At 40.8% G+C, this 21,318-nt stretch overlaps 1 protein-coding gene and 1 long non-coding RNA gene across 2 annotated transcripts in view; both read right to left on the bottom strand.

The window, feature by feature from the left end:
• Positions 1-21,318, bottom strand: part of Pkp2 (plakophilin 2) — a 54,886-nt gene that overhangs the window by 10,054 nt on the left and 23,514 nt on the right. Inside the window, exons 6-9 of the mRNA XM_031363202.1 lie at positions 15,917-16,094; positions 4,919-5,036; positions 3,370-3,534; positions 2,399-2,572 (exon numbers count right to left, since the gene is read on the bottom strand). Of these exons, the coding sequence (XP_031219062.1) occupies positions 2,399-2,572; positions 3,370-3,534; positions 4,919-5,036; positions 15,917-16,094 (635 nt within the window). The remainder of the gene's footprint in view (positions 1-2,398; positions 2,573-3,369; positions 3,535-4,918; positions 5,037-15,916; positions 16,095-21,318) is intronic.
• On the bottom strand, positions 17,803-20,866 carry LOC116085629. Its single transcript, XR_004116675.1, has 2 exons — positions 20,765-20,866; positions 17,803-18,053 (listed from the first exon to the last, which is right to left on the bottom strand). It is a non-coding gene; the product is annotated as an uncharacterized LOC116085629 (long non-coding RNA).

Below are 21,318 nucleotides of genomic sequence, written 5' to 3'. Positions count from 1 at the left end.
TCACACTTCCCAGGACTAACCACTCACACTTCCCAGGACTAGCCATTCACACTTCTCAGGACTAACCATTCACATTTTCCAGGACTATCACATAAATCCCATCCCTCTACCTTTAATAATGCTGCAACCCAGTTTAATTTCACCTATACACCAACACTGTACTGTTGCTTCATTTAGCTTTTTGCTTTTTCTGATTTTTAAATTTGTTCCAGTGCTTGAATAAATAGTACATTTCTGGATTAGCATTCTTCAAACTTATTCATCCAACCACCTCCATGATTTCAAATGGTGATAATAAACTTGAGGGTTTTTTTAGGTCAGGCATGGTGGTGCACACCTTTAATCATAGCACCTGGGAAGCAGATATAGGTGAATTTCTATGAGTCCAAGGCCAGCCTGGTCTACAGAGTGAGTTCCAGGACAGCCAGAGCTGTGTAATCTCTTACACAGCTGTCTCAAAAAAAAAAAAAAATTCTAAGTAAGGGATTGGAGAGATGGCTCAGATTTTAAGAGCACTGTTTTTTTTCCCAGAGGATCTGAGTTCAATTCCCAGCACCCACATGGCAGATCACAGCTGTCTATAACTCCAGTTCCAGGGGATCTGACACTGCCACACAGATATATATGCAAAACACCAATGCACATGAAACTAAAAACAAAAACAAAACTTGCTGATCTTAAATACCAATAGAGGATCTGTTAAAAGTTATCTGTTACCTTCAGAATAATGTTCAAACATCTTAGTGTGGCTCACACTGTCCTTCCTCATCCAGCTTCCCCTCCTCTACCACTAGTTCCTAATCATCTAGGTAAAAAATAGCTTTACTCCATATTTTCTCATTTGAGTTTCTTAAAACAATGGAGTTCTTCCTGTCTCTTTGTTCACAAGCAAGCTTATGACAAATCAAAGAAATGATTGCTTGTATTCTCAACCACAATGCAATGGTAAGGCAACCTTATGATTTCACAGTTTTATTTGAAATAAGCTTCTATGTGAAGAAGTAAATACATTTATAATAATTCTATATAGACAGTGAATACATTTCCTCAAATGTTTCCGTTCCCTCAAAGAATTTTTTTTTAAGATTTATTTATTTATTATATGTAAGTATACTGTAGCTGTCTTCAGACACTCCAGAAGAGGGTGTCATCTTGTTACAAATGGTTGTGAGCCACCATGTGGTTGCTGGGATTTGAACTCAGGACCTTTGGAAGAGCAGTCATTGCTCTTAACTGCTGAGCCATCTCTCTAGCCCTCAAAGAATGTTTTTATGTGGAGATATATAATGGAAGACCAGCTATGTAATGAACTATTTTGGAGTGCTTACTTTATGAGCAAGGTACTATAAGCTTAGTTCAAATAATGATTTAAAATAAAATATATAGCCGGGTGGTGGTGGTGCACACCTTTAATCCCAGCACTTGGGAGGCAGAGGCAGGCGGATTTCTGAGTTCGAGGCCAGCCTGGTCTACAGGACAGCCAGGACTACACAGAGAAACCCTGTCTCGAAAAAAAACCAAACAAAAAGAAATAGAATATATAAATATATAATATACACACAATGTACAGTACAGGCAATAGCCTTCTGCTACATGCTTTGACTCTGATGATAAGTCATTGGGAAAGAGAATGGGCTCTGCACTGTGGGTGGGGTTCCAAGACACAGACATGCAGGTGTCCTTTCAAATACCATGGTATCATAGACATTGTGTTCTTACCTACAAAGAACAAACATACTGCTTCTTTTGGTGTAAACATTGACTTTCTGCGAAGGAGCATTCCTTTACAGGTAGTACAAGTGGCAAGTGACCCCAGTTAGTGCAAACTTGTACCCTGGGCGCTTTACCCAGGCAGGGCCAATTCATATCACAGTCTCTTTCCAAAGCCCAACTGAGATACAAATGGGACCAGTGAGACACATTTGCTGAGTTCTTAACAGCACTTCTTGTAAGGACGCCAGGTTAATAGGATGTATGCCTGCGGTCAGTCCTAGCTAGCATTTCTTGTAAAATGAATCCAGGAAACAAAATCCAGAGATGAAGTGAGGTATTCAAGATAAATCATGAAGGAAAAGAGACTCACTCCAAATCTCTGAGTTCCACAATATGAGAAATCCCTTCCTTTCCCTCTCTGTATTTTTCCCAACTAGCTTGAGGCAGTGATCTGAGGCCTGTAATGGAAGAAGAACTAAGCAATATAAAAGCCACTGTGTAGTTTCCTCGTAGGTGTGGTCTGACACAGCTGATAGACGTTGAGGCTGAAGTCCTCGTGGTGTCTGAGACCTGTCTTGGCTGGAATGAGGAAACATTTGCTTCTGCCTGGTTGCTGCTTCTCTGCACCCGAGCTAGTCTACAGTGACCTCATTTTAAGAAGTAGAAAAACTGAAACAAGACTTACCGGACCGCTTCCTGCTGTGAGGTTCTGGAGAGCTCCAAGTGATGCTTCTTGGGTATAGTTTCGGGTACTCTTGGCAATTAAGGACAAATACATCCTTATCACAATGGAATGCCACAGCCACTCAATGCCGTGGGGACTGCTCCTTTCCTCCAGCATCGGCATGTCTTGGTATTGCTAAGTACACACAGAGTAAATGCACTTCAAGTCATGCCTACAACGCGGCACCCACACCGACAGACCAGAAACACTGTCTAGAAAGACTAACAAAACACAAAACCAGTATATTCAATTACTTAACTTTAGCTCACAATAGTTATTGCTTTCTAAGATACTCACATTCTCCAACTTTACACATCACAGTAAGGGAATTAAATGTAGGTCCTTCTAATCCAGTGCATTTAGCCTAAATTCTAAATGGTCGTCATCACTTTGAAGACAAGAAAAACAAGTCTGTCTCCTCAGATGCTTGTGGAGTGGTTTGGAATAGGATCAAGGGTCTATATTCACCAGCCATTTTCCAAATTCAAGAGTACCACAACACTAAGAACATGGTGCTTCCCTTTTTTTTCATTATTATGCTAGTTTTGAAGGAGATATACATCTTCCTAAGAAATTTGCTCTTAATGTATTCATTTTTAGGCTTCAGGTAATGTTCAAACATTACCTGGCTGAGGCATGGCCCACAAAGGACACAAGGCAGCATGGCTTAACAGCTAACAGCACAAAATGGAGCCGGATGAGTGGGGACTAAAATTTAATCCTCATCACCCAAACACTGAATTAATGTAGGAAAACTAATGAGTTTTTCTGTCCGTTTCCTTCCTGGTGAAGCCTCATGGGAGGACTGATGTGAGAACTAAAATAATCTGAAACAGTAGCTAACATGAAGCCAGGAATCAGAGCCTCCAACCTCATTACCCCTTTGTCCCCATCTATATAACCCACAGTCTCTCAAAGATCTCCCATCATACCTCTTTTAGTTTCCTACTTCGGCTGCCAAAACACCCAATACTTTTGTTACTGTTAGGCTGGATATTCCGGTTTTGCATGTAGATACTCTGGGAATATTTCTCTGGGAGCTCTGCCTCTAGCTGGTAGGAGAGGTTATGAAGAATGCACACACAGTTCTCTGTGGCCTAAGGAAACAGAACATGAATACTGCTCATATACTGATGTCCCTTTCAGATGACAAGGTTGTTCAGGCTTCAGCTCTTAAAATTAGTATGCTTGGACCTAAGGTATGCAGGAATTATTGAGACTAGCTGGAATGGCTAACGTCAGAACATGAATGAATGGTCAAGGGTACTATGCTAAAATGATGGTAGCCTCCCCAACTCCCTTTAAAAACATATCTGGAGACTGAACTCAGGGCTTCTTGCACAGTGCACAAATGCTCTACCACTGAACAGTGATAGTTCTAGTTCTGATAGTGAATAGTTCTAGCCCCTTAGCATATTTCTAAAGAACACGTACGTCCAGAACAACTTCAAGCTACATAAATTGGTAGCTACGCTAAGATGGGAATAAGATATGACACTGCTTATAGTGACCAACCGGGAGGTTACTATAGCAACTGGTGTTAAGGTCAGGAAATGTAAGTGGCAGACATGGTACTAGAGAAGTGGCATATGGTGTACTGCCTGTGCATGCAGGCCCTGAGAGAAGAGGAACAGCACAGGTCACTCATGTGCAATCTTCTGACAAACGGTGATAACTGACGTGGCCATCGATTCTCCAGTCTGCTCTATACACCGTGCTACAGAAGGAACTTAAGTTACACAGTCAGACCAGTATGTCACCATTGACCTATAATCTCCAGCCATGGATAAGCTGGAGTTAGAAAGAAGATTGTGGCGATGGAAGAGAGAAATTTAAGCTTATTGTTGAACATGTCTTTGTGTTCCTGAAGAACATCTACACTGAGTTATTAAAAAGTTTGTTGGAGGGCTGGTGAGATGGCTCAGTGGGTAAGAGCACTGACTGCTCTTCTGAAAGTCCTGAGTTCAAATCCCAGCAACCACATGGTGGTTCACAACCATCCGTAATGAGATCTGATGCCCTCTTCTGTGTGTCTGAAGACAGCTACAGTGTACTTATTTATAATAATAAATAAATCTTTGAAAGAAAAAAAAGAAACATACTGTTTAAAAAAAAAAGTTTGTTGGAAATTTGACTCTGAAAGAATTTCTAGCTTAAGGCTAGATAGAAAATTTAAGTGTCAGCTGGATGCTGGTGATTCACACCTTTAATCCTGGCACTTGTGAGGCAGAAGCAGGTGGATCTCTGTGAGTTTGAGGCCAGCATGGTCTACTGAACTAGTTTCAGGACAACCAGATTTACACTAAAGAAACTCTATCTTGGAAAAAAAGAAAAGAAAATTTAAGTGCATAAGCATATAACGAAAACTCTGGCTTTAGCAAGTAAGTCAAGGAACAAAACTATACCCAAGCAATTATTTTAATATTTGAAGCATCTTAGTGGGGCTTAATTTGGCATAAGGAAGGTTAACTGTGGCATTACCTTATCATCTGGCTGGTAGTCTGCAATAGTTCCTCTGACATAATGGACCAATGAGTCAATGAGACCATCACACCTTCTCATCATCTTCCTCCCATCGGGGCCAGCGGAACTCATGTTTCTTTCAAGAACAAGAAATGGTAAGGTGAATGCTAAGCATCCCAAAGGCCTAGGCAAGATGTGTGCTATGAACCCAATAGACCTGAGTCTCAAAGGTTCGTTTAAGGTTTCCTCCAGTCTGGGAGTTTATTATCAGTCCAGGGAACCATCCTAATGCCAAACCTGAGACCATAAGGACAGGATCCCATCAGTGAGTCACCTGCATGCTGCATTCCATGGTAGCAAGGCCCAGACAGGGTTTACATGATCTTGCCCATAGTTTTGAAAGGCAGATATGAGGTAAATGTTTGTAAGTAAAGAAACACAGCACACTAGATATAGCAACATGCTGTGTGTCCAGTTTGCTCCGTCTTAAATCTAAAACAACTTAATGTTGTTCTGGACCTCACGCTCCTCATTGGTAAAAGTGTACTGGACTCTCTTACTTGAGTCTTGAAGGTTTTTATACAAACTGTTATTGACAAATGTTAAGCCTGATCCTCTAAAACATGACAGTCCTCCCCCTCAAATGGCAGAGAGCTAAGCTATCAGAGAAAACATACTTTCCAGGGTCTGTGATGCCAGAACCTTCATCTATAAATATCTTTGTGCTTAGTCTTTTTCTAATTTTGCTAAGCCATGACCACAAGTGGAAGCCGCTTCCTTATAGAGGAATGCGGCTTATCAAACATGGTAAAGCATATTGTGATCACATTGCGGCTTATCAAACATGGTAAAGCATGTTGTGATAACATTGTGGCTTATCAAACATGGTAAAGTATGTTGTGATCACACTGTGGACTCAAGCCATATTTGTATTCCACTATTATTGTTTTTATATTCCCTTGCATTACGTTTTTCTTTTAACCATTTACTACTCAAAATATTTCCCCCTGGAGAATGTTAACACTTCGGTCACTAGGACAGTGAAAGAGGCTGTGGAGACAGCAGTGGTTAAGATCTGGAAATGACCCCTTAAAACTGGTTTGAAAAGTCAAAAGTCTGTCTTGTTCACTAGCTGAACCTCCTGCATAGTTTGAAAAGGGGACTTGGCTTTGTCTAGCTCCAGAGTGCCTGTTCTGGTTAGGATGGCGCAGCTGGCTCTGCTGCCAGTTTCACAGCAGTAAACTGTGTCTTGTCGTCTATTGTCCTGACACTGCTTGCTCAAAATAGGACTTATCAGGGGTTTCTGGCAGTTGATACCCTTGCTGACAGGAAGTGCATGGAATCCTGATGCCTCACTACTGCCCCTGCATATCAAAAATATTTCCCATCTTGTTCGGGCAACCAAAAATAAAACAAGGGCAGATTATACCACTTCACCTGTGAACAGAAGTCATTAGACAAAAAATAATTTACTATTATACTACTCTGATAAAAACCAATAATTTATATAAAATGGCATTTTTCAATAGCTAATCTTTAAAGTTTGTAGGAAATGGAATTAACATAGACAGAATGTATCCGTTTACAATGTGCCTCCTGAATGCTGGGAAAAACTTACTTATTATTCTTTCCTGTATGTAACTCAATGGAAACTCAACATGTAAAGTACCTCAGAAGAATAAATTAAGTAGACCAAAGTAACCAACTTATTGCAAAGTGAAAATGAGCCTCTAAACCAGTCCTCGGTAACAAGCGAGCCATGATGGGGGGTGGGGGGGAAGATGACGCTCACTAAAGGCAATATTAACTTCCACTAGGCTCAAAAGCCGTATCTGAAGCCAGTGACTGACATTAGGACCCCCCACCCCCAATGTAGCTTTTAATGGAGTCAGGGAACTGATTCTGACCCCAGGGCATCTCTGAAGTGTCTCAGACTTGGCAGTTTTAGATGTTTCGGATTCTTTGTCTGGAGCAGATCTGTCATTCTGGACTGTTTCCAAGACGGCTTCCCTCTCACATTCCTGAGCCACAGTGAAGACAGCAAAAGCCACCCTGGCCCTTGCTAGAATTCAAAGGGAGACTGCTATGTCTCTGTGAAGATTAAGGGTGTCCCGATGGACTCATCATTCAGACAGTAATGGAAGGCGTGGGAATAGAAGTTCCATAGCACAGGGAACAGACTTGGGAACTGACAAATAAGACTACATGGAATTAAAAAGTTTCTGAACAGAAGTAGAAACAAACTAAACAGACAACCCAATGAATAAGAGAAGAAAAAGTCCATTTATACCTCAAACACGGGGTTAATAGTTAGAACATATAAAGGAGGTCCGACATTAAACCTAAGAAATAAAGCTGCCAATCAACAAACAAGCCAATGATCTGAACAGTTTTCAAAAGAACAAATGCAAATGCATTAAGGGGGTGGAGATTAAGTTAGAATACTTCTCTAGCACACATGAAGTCTTAGGTCCAATTCCCTGTAGACTTGAGACAAAATGAAAAAAAAAACCCTCTATAAAATAAAACCAAACAAAAAACCATTCAATATTTCTAGCCATGAGAGAAATGTAAATTGAAACTACTTAGTATTTCAGCCTTGTCAGAGTGACCATCAAGAAATCCAATGACAACAAATGCTAGAGAGGATGTGAGGAAAGGAGAAACTTAGATACTATGCGTAGGAATGGGAGCTTATGTAATCACTGGAAATACTAAAAGAAAATTACCACAGAACCCAGCTGTACCTGGGCATGCACATGAAGGGCTCTAACCCTACCTACCACAGAAATATGTGCACTTCCATGTTTGTGGCTGCTGTACTTAACAATAGTGAAGAAATACAAGCAGCTTGATGGCCATCAAAAGATGAATGCACATTGACAATTTTAGACATAATACAAAATGGATTTTGTTCAGCTATAAGATAATAAGTTTCAGAAAAATGGATTGGGTTAGGAAACATACCAAGCAAGGAGAGCCAGGCTTATATACTAATTCCTGCTTCTAACTGTTAAATATGTATCTCCAAGTAGGAGAAAATGGAAAGCCAGGAAACTTAGGGGGTGAGGTGTTGAGGACTGGGCTGACCCAAGGCTTTCCCTGAGAACATGATGAGACATAGAGAGGGGACATGCTGGACATAAGTCACAGCTGGTGTTAAGACCTCTTGACTCCAGCTTTTGTTTTCTTCTCTACTGTCCTCATCCCTGACATCTCCCCCTCATGACCTTGTCACTGAAGAATGACCTGCTGGTCCGGGTCAAACTATTGCCTGAACAGGGACAACCAAGTATGGTAGAAAGAGAAAATGCAGCCATAACATACAGACAAACACAGCATTACACAGTCATACCACAGGGACCACCTGAAGGAAGAGGGGCGCACGGTAGGGTGGACACTGGCAGTGGTATGCTAAGGAGCACTTGTTTTCCTTTAGATGCAAGCATATAGTTTTCCATTTTAGTTCTTATAATGTATTGCTAAAGTCTTGCAGAGGCAGGGGCAGGGGCAGGGGCAGAGGGGCAGAGTGAGAGGCAGAGCAAGAGGCAGAGGGAGAGGCAGAAGCAGAGAGGCAGAGGCAGATCTCTGAGTTCAAGGCTAGCCTGGTCTACAGAATGAGTTCCAGAAGGCTCTCAGAGAAACCCTGTCTCTAAATCAAACGAACAAAAACACCAACCAACCAACCAGCCCCAAAAGTTTCTTATTTAAAAAAAAAAAAACAACTATTTTATTTTTAAAAAATCTGCCTTTGTTTTTCTAAAATGGTTCTATAAATTTAAATATATGGGAACATGTAGGTAAATGTTTAAGGACAAAATATCACCTATAAGGGCCAGTGGATTTCCAGTTGATGAGTTTGCAATGGAATTTGATTACAGATTATTTACCATAGCATAAAGTTGAGTAAATTGTAATTTAACACCCTGTATAGATCTGGTCAGTCTCCTCCAAACTGAAGAATAAAAGATAAAAATAAAGAATGGAAAATAGGGACAAAAAGGTCCTAAAGACAGGAAAGTGGCATCAAGTTTAAGATTACTTTTGCTTCAGAGTATGAGAAAATTTTTTTTCATTACAAAATCACCAAAAATGGCTCCTCCTCATTTATCTGAGCCAAATACCTCTATTACAGCAGGTCCCTTACAGACAGATGGAGTAAGAGAAAGAACACAGCTGAGTGTTGTAGCGGTGGCCCCACGGGAAGCAGAGAAGGGCAGTGCTGGCTAGTGGCTGTGCTGGCTCCAGAAGACTGAAGTGCCGGCACATATGTGCATGTGGTCTTCAAAGGCTGCTGGGGCATGGGTGGTGGTGGTGGGGGGGGCAGCCAGCTGACCAGTCTCCGCTCCTCAGAGCACAGTGATACCCTCACAAGGGAAAGGAAGCCAAGCCAGATTTACACAGGCAGTGGCACAGCAGAGGGGGTAAAGGTATCTGCCAGGGGTGGCCAGGCACTAACAACTTCATAAAGTTAGAAGCTCTGAAGTATCCTCTTAGGTCTCCCCTACCTCCACCCCTCCTCCTCTAAAGTATTTCTGCACCTCAGATTTTGCTAGGTCAAACTTCTAAACTAAATCCTAAATTCCTCTCTTAGATGCTATCAGAGCTAATGAGTTCCAACTCATAAACAAAAGAGTGGCTGTGGCCAAATTGTCCTGTGCTCTTTAAGCCAGAGCGCTGACTCTGGATTTAGCCTCCCATTTCAGATCGAAGCATGTTTTCTCTCAGTATGTCCTTTAAACACCTCTCCTAGGTCAGAGAGGTCCTCTGGCTCTGTGACAGGGAGGAGAACAGAGCAGCCTAAGAGAGAAATTCAAAAGGTAAAAGCTGAAGTTGAGCTGGCAGGTCTCCTCTGCCCTCTCTCTGACAACCACCCTATCACCACCTCTGGGCTCAGCATCCTGGAGCTGAAAAGATGTTTATTTTATAATTTTAATGTTTTGTTTTAATTTTGATATGATTTTTACATATTATACAAAACTAACAAAAAAGCTAATGTTTTAGACGAATAGACTAAAAAAATAAATCAAAAAATAATTACAGTAGCTGCCATTAAATATCTGCTATGGTAGGTCCTAGTGGGTCTTCATAACTAAAGTATAATTGTCCCAAGCAGGCCATCCCAGCCAAGTTTTTATTTTAAAAGTAAAAAGGGGGAGATTGATCTATATGACTATATTAACTCATGGTATTAATTGATAAAAATGCTATAAAATTAAAGCCAGGCGGTGGTGGTGCACGCCTTTAATCCCAGCACTTGGGAGGTAGAGGCAGGCTGATTTCTGAGTTCGAGGCTAGCCTGGTCTACAGAGTGAGTTCCAGGATAGCCAGGGCTACACAGAGAAACCCTGTCTCGAAAAACCAAAAAAAAAAAGATAAAATGTTTTAATAAATAAGGATTTATATGTATTGAGATTGTTTTGTTTACAGAATAAAAACCTAAAAGGTTTCTGTAAATTCTGGATAACTTATTTGGGGTACAAAGGTAATATAGACAATATTAAAGTTTGCAAGGTTTAATACAAATGATAAAAAACTAGATGTATTTAAAAATATTTGGCTATTCTAGTATTACAATATCAGATTGGTGTAACTCCTGATGTTCCTCATGTGGCTCCTAGACTGCTCCTTTCAACTGTACTGCACATCACCCGCCATTCCTATTTGTTAGTCATTGTCTCTCTATATATGTGTTTCTCTCATCAGAATGACCCACAAGTGCTATGTCTCAGGAGCCTGGCAGGGTTGAATGTACAGTTTTCAAACATTACCAATTCATTCCCTTGACATTTTCCAGTTTCTCATTGCCCACAGGTTACCCTGTCATTGGATGATCATTTTTCTTTTCTTTTTTTATTTAAGTGTGTCATATACTTAATGCCCGGAAGAGGGAATTGGATTCCATGATGGTTGTGAGCCACCATGTGGTTGCTGGGAATTGAACTCAGGACCTTCAGAAGAGCAGTCAGTGCTCTTATCCGCTGAGCCATCTCTCCAGACCCTATTGTTGATTGAGGGGACATAGTTCCTTGTCGAAAGCGAGGAACATGCTTGGCATAAGATATAGCTTGTGCAAAACCTCCTGACCCCAGCTTTTGTCTTCTTCTCTATCATCCTCATCCCTGGCACCTCTCCCTCATGACCCTGTCACTGAAGAATAACCTGCTGGTCCAGGTCAGGGGGCGAAGTAAGGGAAGACAGCAGAGCAAAGTAGAACTGTGGAGGACTGGGGAAGGGTATAACAAGAAACGAGAGTCAGGGGACAGAGGGAGTGGGGAGGACTGGTAATCAAAGAAAATGAAATATGTTTATGAAAATTCCATATGGAAACTTACTTCATAATTACATATATTTATAATTATATATTAATTTATAATCAATTAAATAGTATGAAGCTGATAGCTACAATTTAGTGTATATGCTAAACATGATGATGAACAATTCATATGTAATTTTTATAACATTTCTAAAGCTATGCTATTCTAGAATTTCACTCATACTCTTGACTTATTATTAGCATCTAAAATCAGAATGAACTGCTGCCCTACCATATAATGTCTCTGGTAATGCTCTGGTACGCTCTCACATGTCCAGTAGATAGCACTGAAAGGAAATCTGTTAACAATACTTTTTTTTTGTTAACAATACTTTGAAGCTCTGTGTCTAGTGTGCCGTCAAGGAGCCTGGAGAAGCGATGAACTGACATACAATGTTTTAAGGCAAAAGGTTGGAGGCCCTATCACTAGTTATCAGGATGTGAGAGTGGCAGGTACAAAGGCTGGCAAAGTAAGCCACTTCCCCCACAAAAGAAATATGTGAAGAGTCAGAAATAAGAGGGTTATTTGTACTTGATGATGTAGTTTCTCACACATCATCTGTCTGGTGGCTCTGGGCCCAGGTTCCTTAATTCTACCCACCATTAGCTCCAAGGAGGCCTAGTCTACTAAATACTTGGTAAGCAGTTGGCAAAGTCTACTCCAGACTGTAAGATGCTGGCCTATCTTCCCTTGTTTGAGATGCAGACCCAGTCTTTCATTTAACTTTCTTCTGGTCTATATCTAACAGTTGAGGCTTATCTGTGACTAACAAAGAGAAAGAAAGCAACAGAGGCAGCTCTGGTTGCTCAAGATGAAAAGTAAACCAAAAAGTAAACCTCCATAGAACGGGAAGAGCAACAGAAACTATGCAGAAGAGAAGAAGGGCTTGACAGTTACTATAGAATCAACAACCGCTCCTGAAGGTATCAGCAAGCCATCAGTCTCAGGCAGCCTCTGTTTACAAGTGGGAGCAACAGTGACAGGTTAGGAGAATTCACAGCTACACTTCAAAGGCACATCCGTGCTTCTCTTATGGGGAGAGAAGGAAAGTGTGTGTGTGGGATCCTTAGCTCTGCTTTTCCTGACTTTTTTGAACGTTTCAAAACCATCTGAATATTGAGAGAAATCATTAAGCATGTGGCTAGGTGGCAATACTCATTTTACATGGTTTGGGGTAGAACACCAAGTTCCATTTAAAGTTGATTATAAATAGTAAACTGTAACTTAATGTACACTGAAGCTACTGCAACTTGAATAATCTTACTTAACACCTAAAGGAGATGTTTGGATTGTTAGTGGATGATTAAGAAATTTATCCACAAGGCATAGAGATAAAATGTGCAGATATTTTCTACCTTGATGTCTGCTGACAGAGGTGCCAGTTGTTTCCTGTAAACCTACTCATTTGTTGTTTTTAAAGAAAAAAGGCTTCATGCATTTTTAGAGCTTGTCTCATAATATTGAGTCAGGGTATTATTATTAGTTTTCAATCCTATAGGTCCTCTGTGTATATCATAGCTTCCAGTTTTGTGTTTTCATGGGATTTCTGTGTGAGAATGTGTCTCTCTGTGCCTATACATGCTATTTCTTTGTTTTTTAATTTTGTCTTGTTTTACTCCAATTTGTTTGTTCTAATCTTATTTTATTATCATTCCTTAAATGCCTGAGACAGAAAAGGTATAGATCCAGATGGGACGGGAGGTAGGAGGAACAAGTGGGAATTCAGTGAGGGGAAACAATAATCAAAATATATTGTTTGAAAAAAATATTTTCAATGAAAGAAAAAAAAGTCTTGAAGATGGAGGGGTGTTTCCTAACAACCTTCTGTTTTAAATCTATCTATCTATCCATCCATCCATCCATCCATCCATCTATCTACCTATCTATCTATCATACATGTGTGAGTGCCTTTGTGCACAGATTGCATGTGGAATCAGAGCACATCTGGATCTGGATTCTGGAAAGAGAACTCAGGTTGTCAGCCTCAGCAGAGCTTTACCTGTTGGGTAATGGTATCAGCCAAACCCACCAATTCAAAAAAAAATCATGAAATTTAAAATGTTTTTAAGATATAGTTCTGACTATGATCAGCCACACATTTTTCTATAAAAACATATTTGCTATTATAAAACATAGTTCACAGGATATTACCTATAACTTAAGTAGTATATACACAGCCATTTTTCCTTAACTTCTTGAGATCCTTTAAAAAAAGTTGACAATGACATTCTGGGAAATTATTTTTCTGTCCAAGACTCAACTTGTAAACTAATCAGTGAAGACAGACAAGTAAATGAGTTCTCACTATATAAGAAAAAATTATTCTTCCATGGCTGGTTCGATGGCTCAGCAGGTGAAAGTGCTTTTGGCAAAGTCCCAAGGAATGGACTGAAATCCACAGAAGCCACAGAGGACAGAAATAACTATGTTCTCCCTCTCTGTCTTACACACACACAACACACAGAGACACACACATACAAACACATACACATATACATATAAACACACACATAGAGACATACACACATACAAATACACACACACAAACACAAGGAAATATACACATGCATACAAACATACACACATATATACAAACATACATATAAATATACACACGTATGTGCAAACACAAACACACACAAAGAGATACATACACATACATACAAATACAAATACCCACACATTTGTGCAAACACACAAACACATACACACAAACTCACACACATACATACAAACATACATGCACACACAAATAAAAATTAAAAAATTATGTTTTACTGATTCTTCTTTCTCCATATTATCTTTACTCAAGTATTTAAAATAATCACCCCGGGGTCTTGATCAAAGTAGGCAATAGGAATAAAGAACATCTCCAGCAAATAGAAATGCATGTCTTTGTTTTTGTTTTGTTTTATTTTGGACAGGGTTTCTCTGTGTAATAGCCCTGGCTGTCCTGGAAGTCTCTTTGCAAACCAGGCTGGCCTCAGAACTCAAGAGATCTGCCTGCCTCTGCACCATCATGCCCAGTCTGAAGGACAGTTTTTAATCTTGGCTAGCCTGGGAAGCACAGGACTGAAATTGTAGAAAATTCTGGTTTCCAGATCAAGAAGCCTGCAGGTGTGCTCTCTGACAGTGTCTGTGAGACCGGAGTCTGGCCTGCAGTTGTTCTCTCTGACAGTGTCTGTGAGACCGGAGTCTGGCCTGCAGGTGTGCTCTCTGATAGTGTCTGTGAGACCGGAGTCTGGCATGCAGGTGTGCTCTCTGACAGTGTCTGTGAGACTGGAGTCTGGCCATGCAGGTGTGCTCTCTGACAGTGTCTGTGAGACCAAAGTCTGGCCTGCAGGTGTGCTCTCTGACAGTGTCTGTGAGACCAAAGTCTGGCCTGAAGGTGTGCTCTCTGACAGTGTCTGTGAGACCGGAGTCTGGCCATGCTGGCTTTGGTTATCTATTGATTAGTTGGCTTTAACAGCTTTAGAATTGTTGAGAGGTTTCAAAGTAACTGCTTAATGCCCTGAAGCTCAATATAGAAAACATTTTTCAAAAAGACTTATTTACTCATTTCAAAATGATTTACCTGTCCTTAGACTATGTTTCCAGCTTGGTTTGACGACTTTCTCCAACTCCAAGTTTCAGATGCTGAGTGTTCCTTGAAGCTGAGGGACTGTGCACACTAAGCCAGCACTCTATCCCATAAGCCTCAGCCCTTGACTGTGCACACTTAGCCAGCACTCTATTCCGTGAGCCTCAGCCTTTTTTCCTTGCCACATACAATCATTCCCCAGTTTCCACGTGGATCATCTGTACATCCATTCCGTCCAAATACTTCTCTGGCTTGTCACTGTGGTTTATTTTACTATTTTATTTAAACTGCGATTTGAGTACATGTATTTATTATTTATTCATGTACTCCTTGTAAAATCCTCAGTAGCTAACACAAGGCTTTAAATAATAATGATATTTGATATTGTATTGGCTAGTTTAATGTTAACTTAACTAACAAGCTAGAGTCACTGGACAAAAGGGAGCCTCAACTGAGAAAAATGCCTCCATAGCATCAGGCTGGAGGCAAGCCTGTGGAGCATTTTTCTAATTAGTGATTGATGAGTGGTGCCACCCATGAGTGGGTGGTCCTGGGTTCTATGAGACTTGGAGTTAAAGAAAGTCATCAAACCTGAAAACACAGTCTAAGGACAGGTTGCAGTGATAGTGAGCAGTTAATTCATCTTTTCTTCTGTCAGCAGAATTAGCTACTGTCCCAGGTTACACTACTGAGCAAGCCATGAGGGGCAAGCCAGTAAGCAGGGCTCCACAGCTTCTGCATCAGCTCCTGGTTCTAGGTTCCCGTCTAGCTTGAGTTTCTGTCCTGACAGCCTGCTTTGAGAAACAGTGCTGTGGAAGTGGAAGCCAAACAAACCCTTTCCTCCCCAACTTGCCTTTGGTCATGGTTTTTTCATCACAGTAATGGTAACTCTGACTAAGGAAGGTATTAACTAGACAGTTAGTTAAGACAGTGCAATTAACTAGACAGAAACACCTTACTATAGTAAACTCCATCAGTTTCTACCCAAACAGAATCCAACAAAACTAAATTGTATAATTACAGAAAGGATCCAAAATGGAACACATTTCAACTTCTCTTTGGGTGCCCTATTTGATTACATCTTCTCTCTGAAGGGGTCGGAGCACAAGGAGGCATTACCTTAGGCATCCAGTGACATTGTAGAATATATCAAAATCAAGCAAGCCATTGGCTTTGGGGTAGTCTCCTTCAGGCCACCCTGAGAAGGGGATGATGACGCTCTCGGTCAAGGTGAGCAAGGCTTCTGATATCATGAGATGCTTGAGTTTATCACTAGAGGACAAGTTCCAGAGCAAACCTAGAAAAACAGGCTCAGTGAGAACAGTACTCAAGCTCAGGGCAAGGCAGGCAACTTCAGGACTACGAACAGGTATTTACAAAAGGATGTGGGGCGAATACCTGTCTCGTGCTCATTGATTCCTAAGAACAATTATCTATTACTTAATATGCAAAATCATGCACATTCAAATTAACCAAGAGTGTGAACAAAACCGTCTGAGTCTGAAATATCCCCCACAGGATCACGGTCTGAAGCTCACCTCCCATTTTGGGAGGCTGGCTGGAGGAAGGTCACGGGAGCAGGTCATTAGTGGATTATTGCCTCTTGCTCCTTCCCTTTCTGTGTTTTCCACCATGTGAAGAAGCAGCTCCATGACTCCAGTCCCACCACGATGGGCTAGATTTCTCGATGCTCTGAGCCTAAATAAACTCCCTTAAGTCACTGTTTGGTATTTTATCTTAGCAGTAAGGAAAGAAATGACACACACTTAAGCTTTATTGCCGTTTCTCTTGTGGACTCTACTACAAAGCTGACCTCACAAACCTGACATCCTCCAGCTAGAGGCAAGAAATGCCCCCCTGGCCGCCCCCCCCCCCCCCAACTACTGTTGCTATCAGTTAGAGGAATTCTGTCCTTTTTGTTTCTCTCTACCAGAAACACAGGGAAGCATGGATGTTCCTAAGTGCTGCTCCTCACAACTTGTAACCCGATACTTTCTGTCCACTTAGGGCACAACATGTGTCTCTGTCTACTGCAATACTCCTAGTTAATGGTTGTCAACTGCTGTCCCATGATAGGATTTCTGCCCTCAGGATCTGCCAACCTTCTTTTTTTTATACTTCTTTTAGAGTTTGGCAGTGAAAGACAAAGAGCACTGTCTTTTATGTCTCCACAATGTTATCTTCAGAGATCAGAGTCACATCTACTCGCACAATGTTCATTTTCCCTCTGATGCCATTATTAAAGGGAAGGGTTGTATAGCCAACCAACCAGGAAGAAAATTAAGAAAATAAAATACCAGGTTGGCCGGTATTTTTAATCCCAGCAATTGGGAGGCAGAGGCAGGAGGAGCTCTGTGAGTTCAAGGCCAGCCTGGTCTACAGAACATGTTCTAGGACAGCCAAACTACACACAAAGAAACCCAGTCTCAAAAAAAAAGGAAGAAAGAGAGAGAGAGAGAGAGAGAGAGAGAGAAAGAGAGAGAGAGAGAGAGAGAGAGAGAGAGAGGAAGGAAAGAAAGCAAAGCAAAGCAAAGCAAAGCCAGGTTTTCCAGAGCATTTACACATAGAAACTAGAGCTTGGTGCTGAAAGATAACAGAAAATTATATTCACGTGTAGGATTTTTAAAAATGTAGCTTTGGTACCCAAATACTTCTTAGTGGAGGAACTATGGGTCTACACATTGCTGTGACAATGGCCTTGCCCGTGTGTAACATTGTCTTGCTATCTTTTATCTCTTATGGCTGCTCCAACTAACTGCCATCCAGGAAAGGGCAAAGAGGCCAGAAGAGAGAAAGGGTGACTGTACCTTCCCCATCTCATCCTTTTCCACCCTCCCAGTCAGTAATTTCTACTTCTTAAATGCACTGCAATGAAAGCAGAGATATATAGGATATCCACTTTATGATAGATGATATCATCTCCCTTAATTTTAATGACTAAAATAACGGCCTACATAGCTCTATGTGCATTTGGCCCAATCAATTAAAACACATGAGGTCTAATGTTTCAGGCTTAAACAGTTTGCTTCGGCTGTGTATTAATTTTTGAAACAGCAACCAGACTTTCATGCAGTCTACACATAGCTTCCATTAGATATGGTCACAGTAGGGCTGATGTCTGCTGGGAACAGGATTTCTGGACTTCAGGAAGTCTTTTCCTGAGCAAACTAGCATTTGGGGTTAGTCAGGAGCAGTGTCTCAGCCGTGGGTTCTGCAATACAATGGCTTCATCCCTCTCACTTCATCCTAAGAGGCCCTGGAAGGGGACAGAGAGAATAACACTCAGAAGGTAGTTGGAGACAACGTAAAGGCAGGCCTGAGGTTGAGTTTTGATTAATAAGCTACAAAAGAGGAGAGAAAAAGGAGAGAAAGCCAGAGGGAGTGTGGGGGAGAGGCGGGGCTGTGTGGGAGGGACTTCCTTGTAGAAACAAATCAAGTTTCTCTGCTTGTCAGTGGCTTAAAAAATCTGACGCACAGTGAAGTTTCCTCTTTTTACAAAGAACCATACAAAGTACTCAGTACATCTTACATAAAAAACAAAGAGGATTACCTTGAACAAAGGGGATGGAATTTTCCTTTAACAGTCAATATATACCCTTCTTAGATTGGCATGCTACACTATATCTAAACAAGTATATAATTTAGGAAGTTTTGTTTAATTTTAAAAAATTAATGTAGGCTAACGTATACCTAGGCCACGGCCACCAAATTTCTGGAAGGCATAACTGATGTCAATCAGAAGAAAAATATTCTTTGGAGATGTACACATACTCTTCTGCACACAGACACACAACTGAGTAGTAATCAGCTAGAAACAGGGTAATTCCTTAGCACATGGCTGAAAGATGTGAGGGTCACTATATGTGGGTTTGCTCAATGTCCAGTCAGTAAAGAAAGGCTGGGTTAAACAGATGAAGACCAACTTCTGTGGTTACAGAAGGCAAAGCCAGAATCACCAGCTGAAAATCCTAAGCAGGGAGATTTTGGGGGGAACCAGTAGACCTTGTAGAAACCAGAAAGACCTACTTAAAAGATCTAGCTTGGGATGGTAAAAAATTAGCTCACTTCATGGGCTGGTGAGATGGCTCAGTGGGGAAGAGCACTGACTGCTCTTTGGAAGGTCATGAGTTCAAATCCCAGCAACCACATGGTGGCTCACAACCACCTGTAATGAGATCTGACGCCCTCTTCTGGTGCATCTGAAGATAGCTACAGTGTACTTACATATAATAAATAAATAAATCTTTAAAAAAAAAAATTAGCTCACTTCTTACCAATATATTAACAAGGATTTTTATCCTTAAGTTAGTGTTAGGTTGGAAGTCTGCAAAGGAACCTAGTGACAGATCAGAATCTGGGCGGCACTCCAGGTTTACTGCACCAGAATCTCAAAATGGATGATATATTTCTGAATTTATATTTCTGAGTATAAGTTCTGGGTGCACCTATATTAAATATTCTATAAGACTGGTTAAAGTTTCAATGATGGCAGTGAGTTGGGCGTCAAATCATCTTGAGAGATCTTTAATCCCTTTAATAGCATGTTATTAACTACCTGTGTGTATGACCTAAACTCCCTGTGGCTCAGTTAAAAATCCTTCTACAATATACTAATAGACCCTAGCTTCTACCAATTCAAAGACTAAGAGTGTCATCAGAAAGTATCTAAGATTTCCAGAGACTTCTTCACTTAGCTTTAATCTTCCTACCTGATGTTTCCACCGATGTATTTAGCAATATCCTAAGAACACAAGTTTCATGAACTCATTACCACACTAGAATACTTGGGGTAACCTAACTCTGGGTCCTAGGACATAGCAGTATTATCTAGCTCAGAGAAAACTACTCACACCCTTTGGGATGAGAGCTGTGCTTTTGTGTGGACAATTAAACTGTTTCTTTCTGGACATGGTGGTACTTGCTTACAATCCTAATACCCAAAAGGATGAGGCAAGTTGAAGTCCAGTCAAGGCTATACGGCATACCTAGGGAAACAACATATATCCCTAAAATCCCCAAATTGTTGGTACTAGGCATAGCAGTGAATTAGTTAAACTGCTTTGGCTCCTGCTACTTGTGCTGCACCCAGCCAAGAGCTCTCTGGACTCATGAATGAAACACAAACACACACAGACACACAGACACCAGCTAATTTTGATATGCCTTGACTATCTCAGTGGCTGGGCATTTTTAATCCCCCCGGTGGCAGCTAGTATACATTTCCCTCCAGGATTCTTTAACACCTTCTAAATCTATATTTTTATCTTTGCTGCCCTGTTACCTTCTGGCTAGTACACGCTCACCCCCAAAAGGGTGCACTATATTGTTGGATGACTTTTCTTCTGCAGGAATTGAGTCTCATCTCTCTCATGACTCTAAATAGATATCACATACTTGTTAGATTTTTAGGTTCAGCAACATAATATTAGAGTTTAAGTTTTTATTTGCTTCTATTTTAACTTATAGGAGTTTATTCACAGAACCCAAGTCTCAGTCAGTCTCTCTCTCTCTCTCTCTCTCTCTCTCTCTCTCTCTCTCTCTCTCTCTCTATCTCTATCTCTCTCTGTGTGTGTGTGTGTCTGTCTGTCTGTCTCTTTGCTGAGATCAGTCTACCTGCTTTCTACCAATAGGTACTCATTTTAGCCAAGAAGAAAAAAGAAAACTTATTCTTGTCAGTGACAATTTGAATATATAGCAGTTATAAGAATTCCACTGTCCATAAATTTATGGCCAAATATGATATTAAAAAACCTAAAAACTGGTAAAGGGGTCTTATAGCTATTAAAACACATATTTTACGGATATTGACCACTATAAGAGGAAATAGTTATTTAAATAAATCTCCTTTACTTTTACATAGCAAAATATAGATTTTTACAGTGAAGAAACATTGCTATCTTCACTGAAGAATAAAGATCAGAAATGACACAGACAAATGGGAGCAGGCCCAGTAAAGGGGAGACTCACATTCAGGCTTCTCAGTATGTAAATGTGGCTATGTTAGGCCAAACCGTCTCTGAGACTTAGAAAGACTTATATGTAGGTTTCTTACTAGGTACAAGTGTCTATATCAGAAGGATCTCTTTCAGAGCCGTAAAAAGCATGTTCCAGAGCTAAAGGGAATCCTTTAGGGCAATTTATATCAAATGCCAAAGAACACAATTGAATGTCCTCCTATAGGGAGATCTGGCTTGCACTCCATTCCTCAGCTGTACACATTCCCTCTGATACCTGGATGGTTGCTATGGCATCAGCATCACAGAATGCTCTTTGACTTTAGCCTTCTATCATCTATACAAGAAAAGTGTAGATTCATGGATTATTTTCTGGAAATTACCTCCTCCCCTCACCCAAGTTTCCTTGCTACTATGTATCCTAACTCAATTACTAACTTCCATGTTTCCTTAGTGTGACCAGCAGCTTGGTCCCACCTCCTCCCCTTCTAGTCATGTTCACTTTGCCAAGAACAACTGTCACTCTCCTTTAACGCACCACTGAAGCCCTTACATCCCTTTAAAGAC

The sequence above is a fragment of the Mastomys coucha genome, unplaced genomic scaffold, assembly GCF_008632895.1.
Source record: "Mastomys coucha isolate ucsf_1 unplaced genomic scaffold, UCSF_Mcou_1 pScaffold12, whole genome shotgun sequence".
Classification (NCBI taxonomy): Eukaryota; Metazoa; Chordata; class Mammalia; order Rodentia; family Muridae; genus Mastomys; species Mastomys coucha.
Note: the sequence above shows the minus strand (reverse complement) of the source record. Positions and strands in the feature narration are given on the sequence as shown.